Raw genomic sequence first — 6,067 nt, 5'->3', positions numbered from 1 at the left:
AAGTTAATTGTGTAATTTGTATAGCCATATATATCTTATTAGCTATAGCCTATAGTGGGTAATTCTAATAACTGTAGTATAAATCTTGATAGTCTCATAAGTTTTCATAATCTAGCCACAAGCATAATTTTTAACAAAAGTAATTATAATTATGTTGAACTTTTCCTTCATTTTGTTATTGTACATAAAGATGAAAAGTAAAATGGGATCTTAGAGAGATATATCATTAATTGTTCATCGAGATATATCATTAATTGTTCATCTAACTAATAACTTAGCTTGCACGAAATATGTGTCCTGAAAGCCAGGTCAAAACTCAAAAGGAATATACATATTGAAAGACCACAAGACTTGAATATACATATTATATAATATAATTAGTCAATCAATACATAGTAGCAGTAGTTAAAGAGACCGGGTCTTAGCTTGCCATTTCTAGATGGTTAGGTAAATCGGAATCGTCTCTGTACAAATACAAAAATCGACCCATATGGCCCTAATTAAATATTGGAATTACAAATTAAAAATATAACACAAACTATATATATTAATCTTCTTACGTCTAATTAATTAATAATAACAAATTAAATGAAGTAATTGCATCAGTTTTCTTGTTGAGATGGTTGACTATGCAAATTATTTTGCTCTACATTACTATTATCACTATTGCTGTCTTCACAAGGTGATCCTTGAAAGGAGAAGCTGTATTCTGTGTAGGTGGAAGCAGCATCTAAGCTATGATCATGATGATGATGATGATGACGACCAATGGTGCTGCTACTTTGATCATAATTGTCTTTATCTTGTTCCTTAACTGAATCAGTACCACCTCTCCTGAATCTTTGAGACCTAGGGTCTCTCTGGTCGAAGATTCTCAGCAAGATGCGGATTCGGGTCGTCCATGTTGAATAATCATTATTGATGAACCACCATTGATGTCTATGATCATACAAGAATGTAACTGCAAAGATGAGGAGTGCTGAAGTGGAGGCCAATGCAGCAATGAGAAATAGGCCCCAGAAGCTGTCTAGGCCAAGACTATTAGAAGAAGACACTGATGCATCTTCTTGCTGGCAACTACTTCGCTTCTCAAACCATGCATTCTCTATTTCTTTCATTCTTGGATCTTCAGTTACTTTCAGAATTGCCCTTGATACATCACCCACCAGAGGAGAACTTTTTGGGAATACCTATATACATTTGCAACCGTCCTTGTAATCAAATTAAATCTATATTTAAATATAACAATAGGAAATATATCCTAAAATCTGTTACTAATTAATACAAAATATATATTAAAATATAAAACATACATTAAAAATGAGATAAAAAATACATGTATATATTATTTTTTGGTCTCAATATATTTAAAATTATTTTTGTCCGACAAATTAGTCTTTTTATTATTTTTAATCAAATTTTTAATATATTTTTTAGACAAATAATTTTTTATTAAATTTTATTATGATTCAATTATTAAATTAAAATATATCATGCCAATGAATAATCGTTTAAATGGCATAATCTCCTCATACTCAATCAAAAAATTACGGGTTCGAATCTCTTATCTTTAGTAAAAAAAAATAAAATAAAATATGTCATTTTAAGATAAATTAATTTCTTTTAAAACGAAGAAAAATCAGTCTATTCAATAAGTCTAATTTTTTTAAAAGTCATAAAAATCAAAATATTGTCTATTAAATTTTTTAAGATTAATCTTGATAGATGTTTATTCAAAATAATATATGTAACTTACAAAGCCAAAGCCATCGGTTTTAAATGTGGGGTCCACCATGGTATACTTAGAGCAATAGGTTCCAAGAAGAATCCTAATGTATGGAATTTCATCAAATGCAGCAGCAATTCCACCGTTTTGACTGCCTCTGCTGAGAAGATCATCACATTGTGCTGTGGAATTATAAGTTATGAGCTGAAAATCCTTGAAACCAAGGTTGAGCAAGATCCCACGAACAAAAGAACCTGTATGGTACCCAACAGGTGTTCTATACTTTATTAGATCATTTACATTGGTCACGGTTGGTCGAAGTTGCTCCACCGTTAGTAGTGATGACAAATTTGCTGTGTAACTCTGAGTCAAAATCAGCACCACAAATACCCATATTATCACAACAAACCGTGCAGTGTTGCTCACTACTTTTTCTCCTGATCACATTATTCATATAAAATTAAACTAGATTCTTAACTAATAAAGTAACTACTTAAAATAAAGATAATAATTATTTTAGTATATGTGATATAAATTGATTAAAATTAAAAAAGTTAATTCTCTAGTTTAGTCTTAGAACAATAATAAAGAATTTCTCCTAAGATATACATGTTATGTAATTGAGTCAAATTAGTCGATCTATAACCTCATTTAATTAGCATGTTTAATATTTAATCTGTAATAAGAAGTGGATAATAGAGAGTAGTGGAGGATGCATGCATACGATGAGCAAAGACCATGGTGGAGAAAGAAAACCACAAACTGGTGCCGATCTGGTGAGAAGGAGGGCCACGAAAATCTTTGTTGATGCGGTGCTCAAGAACCCACACTACGAATCCAAAGAACACGAAGGAACAACCAGTGGTCATCCATAGATCCCAGGTGAGAGGCTTTAGGAACACCCATGCACCCTTCTTGCTCTTATCTTTCACTGGCACCACCATTGATACTCCTGACTCTGTATACGGCAACGTGAAGTCAACGTACTTTGACCTGTTTGCTATGATGGTTGTGTCTGCCACCACAGCATCAAACACCTGTTTGCTTTAATTATTAATTTCATATAAAGATACTGCATACGAGTTTTCATTTATAATTTATTAAATGAAAAAGAATATATAATTAGTCACTCACTCCAAATTAAAGAAGTACTTAATTAGTATTACCCCAAAATAGACCTGCATGATTAAATCATCATAGGTGCCGGCGCTCTCCCCATTGGGTTTTGCAAAAGGAATGAATTGGTATGGCAAAGCATAAGGCAAAGCTTGCACCACCGCTTCAAACACATCAATGCTAAAACCAGTTACCTTTGTTGTGTTAGTTTCACCATCATTTTCCACCTTCACAAATTGAGGCCTTGATGACACCGGAACTCCAATCCTCAGTTTCTTCCCATTGGTTGGTATCTCCCACCCCTTTGGAACTGAATAACTATCCCCTGGCCATATCATTGCTCCTAGAACATTATCATGATTATTATTCAAATCAGTTGTACTACTTTTTATTAGGCTGCTAAGATTTCTTGTTAATCTCTTCTGTGGTGTCCAAAATCCTATCACCTTTTCTCCATTACCATTTACGTTAATTATCTGAAAAGTTGCAGCTTCTAATTCTCCATTGACAAGGCCGAATTGGCCGGCCAGGCCGCTGAATCTGGTGTCCGATAAAGCATCCCGCAATTCTTCACCCCTCTGAGACACTCCTATATTGTCAATCTCACTGAAATTTCTGGAAGCATTATTTGTGGTGTTTCGAAATCCGGGTTTTGAATTATTATTATTATTAGCCCTCTCAACCGCGCTTGCGAGCGCGGTTGAGGCATCATAAGCCCATAATCCAAACACATTGATGCTTGCATCAACCATGGCTGGATTGTCCTGCAAGAAACGCCTCTTCCAACGTGCTTGGAAATCAACAACCCTTTTGGTTTTGGGAACATATGTTTTCACTCCTAACACACCTTGCATCACTTGAATATCCGAGGCGTCAAGAGAGGCCAAAGTATTAGCCATACCATTGGTTACAATCCAAACATAGCCTTGTTTCATCATTCCAATCCGATCCGCAATGGCAAAGAGAGTGGACCCAGGATTCCGCACCATATGAACAACAAAAACCCTAGTTTCCATGGTCATAAGCTTGTAAAGCTCTTCTTCAATGTGATCGGCGGTGGCGGAGGGAGGAATAACAGCGAGGTATGGGACCCTGATATTTGCTTGTTGAAGGGAATTGGTTAAGAAGGGAATAATGGCGCGGCCATAGTCGTTGTCGATGTAGATAGGAACTGCTTGTCTCCAGCCGAAGGATTGGATGATGTCGCTTATGGCGTGTACTTGAGTAGAATCATTTTGTGCAATTCGAAAGAAGTAGGAACTGCCAAGCGAAGTTAAAGAAGGGCTTGTTGCGGTGAAGGATATGATTGGAACGTGAGCTTTGTCTCCAAGATTCACAACAAAGCTTGCTTGCATTGATGTTACTGGTCCCATTATTGCTTCCACTTTCTCCTTTTTCATCAACTCTACAGCTGTATGTGCATAAGAAAAAAAAAAGGATGCATACCACATAACACTCCAAAGAATAACTTTACTCACATATCTTCATCGTATTTATATCAAAATATAACTAAAATATTACTAAGTATTATACTAATCAGTTTAATTTAATATATTTAAATCAATAAAATTAATTATATTAAGTATATACTAAAATTAGTTACTAATATGAAATATATATTGAAATATAAAATATATATGTAATTTATCTTATGTGATATGTTAACTGTTAATTAGTTGATATTTTAATTTTAATTATTAACTATATTAATAATTTGAATTCCTTAAATTTAACTAGACTTAATATTTGAACTATAATAGAATTAGTTGTAATTAATTTATTATAATTTATCATTATATATTTTTAAAAGCATTAATAAACAAATCTTTCTCTTCCAAAATTTTTTTCCTCAAACAAAACAAAAAGTGTAATCATGATAGATATTCAATTAATTACAGTAGTAAAGAAAATTGAATCCAAAATCAGGATTTAAATATAAATCTCAGTAATAAATAAGATATGAAAGAAAGTAACTAATTCTTCCATGATTTAACAATAAAATAAATTATCGGCGAAATTAGAAAGAATGAAAAATTAATAGAAAATTTTCATTTTAATATTAAAAAAGTAACAAACATGGAAACATTAAGAGGTTTAGAGTGTAAATGCATGTTGAAGTGAACAATGATCAAAAATAAGAAATTCAATCCACCCAGAATCATAACCGTTATGTTGAGAGAGAGACTTTGGTCTTTTTTTGGTTTGAAGTTTGAATGAAGAAGATTTGGACGAGGTTGTTAAAATATTAACCAATTAAAAATTAAGCCATCTCATAGATGATAAATTATATGTTATTTTAAAGAGGATTTGGTAGTATTTATTTTAAATAATACATGTATTTGTATATAAATATATAAGTATTGATTTTGATGATTAATTTTAATATTTAAAATATATTTTTTATTTAAATTATAAGATAGATTTTAAATGTAAAAATATCTTTACAATTAATTTTAATTTATTCTTCCACAATTTTATAATAATATATATCCTGATGTTGTTTACAAGTACGTACGTACTATTAGTTAATTAATTTTATAAAGTCAAATGCTAGTGTATATATAGTATATTAATTAGTAACTTGCACTGCTTCTAAGCTCGTCTTTTTCAAGCAAAAGCACTTGCTTAGTGGAGGGTTTAATTGGGACAAAACTGGAGGTTTTAATAAGCCAGATGATCTTGTAAAGTTTTAAAAGAATATTTTCCCTCAGAAAGAATATTCTTTGGTTATTTATTTAAAGGTGGATTCTATGATGTAGAAGGAGAGAATCTTTTACATCTATATATATTTGTTGTCAATAGAAAAAAATACCAAGTGTTTAGAGAGAGAAAATTTAAAAACAATATCTATCATTATTTTGTTAAGTTGCAAAATGTTTTCAATTTTTTTTAATGTACGTGAAAAAATTTAATAGTTAAATATAATAAATATTTATTTAATTAGTGATTATAAAAATAATATTGGACCTTTATTTGAATTTTTTTGTTTTTGTAAAATTTTATTTATTTTGGATCAAATCATATTTATAAATAAAAATTAAAAATACAGAACTAAATTTTATAAATTACAAGATTTATAGAAAAAAGTCTTTTTTATATGTATGAGAAAAAAAAGTCTCCTTCTAAAATGTTCACAAGAAATACATAAAAAAATTCTATAGTAATTAAATACATTTTTTGGAATAATAATGAACAAAATTTGTTTTAAAATACTAATTAAATTAA

The 6,067-nt window shown here is 30.7% G+C and overlaps 1 protein-coding gene across 2 annotated transcripts in view; it reads right to left on the bottom strand.

Annotated features, from left to right (window-relative positions):
- Nucleotides 1-351: 351 nt before the first annotated feature.
- Nucleotides 352-6,067, bottom strand: part of LOC107470525 (glutamate receptor 2.1-like) — a 7,551-nt gene continuing 1,835 nt past the window's right edge. Inside the window, exons 2-5 of one of the 2 annotated variants that reach the window (XM_016089924.3) lie at nucleotides 2,893-4,253; nucleotides 2,451-2,763; nucleotides 1,757-2,163; nucleotides 352-1,190 (exon numbers count right to left, since the gene is read on the bottom strand). In XM_016089924.3, the coding sequence (XP_015945410.1) occupies nucleotides 603-1,190; nucleotides 1,757-2,163; nucleotides 2,451-2,763; nucleotides 2,893-4,253 (2,669 nt within the window). In that variant the 3' untranslated portion in view covers nucleotides 352-602. The remainder of the gene's footprint in view (nucleotides 1,191-1,756; nucleotides 2,164-2,450; nucleotides 2,764-2,892; nucleotides 4,254-6,067) is intronic. The other variant, XM_052255134.1, reaches the window with a different exon arrangement.

This window comes from Arachis duranensis, chromosome 10 (genome assembly GCF_000817695.3).
Source record: "Arachis duranensis cultivar V14167 chromosome 10, aradu.V14167.gnm2.J7QH, whole genome shotgun sequence".
Taxonomy (NCBI): Eukaryota; Viridiplantae; Streptophyta; class Magnoliopsida; order Fabales; family Fabaceae; genus Arachis; species Arachis duranensis.
This window is presented reverse-complemented; position numbering and strand designations above follow the sequence as displayed.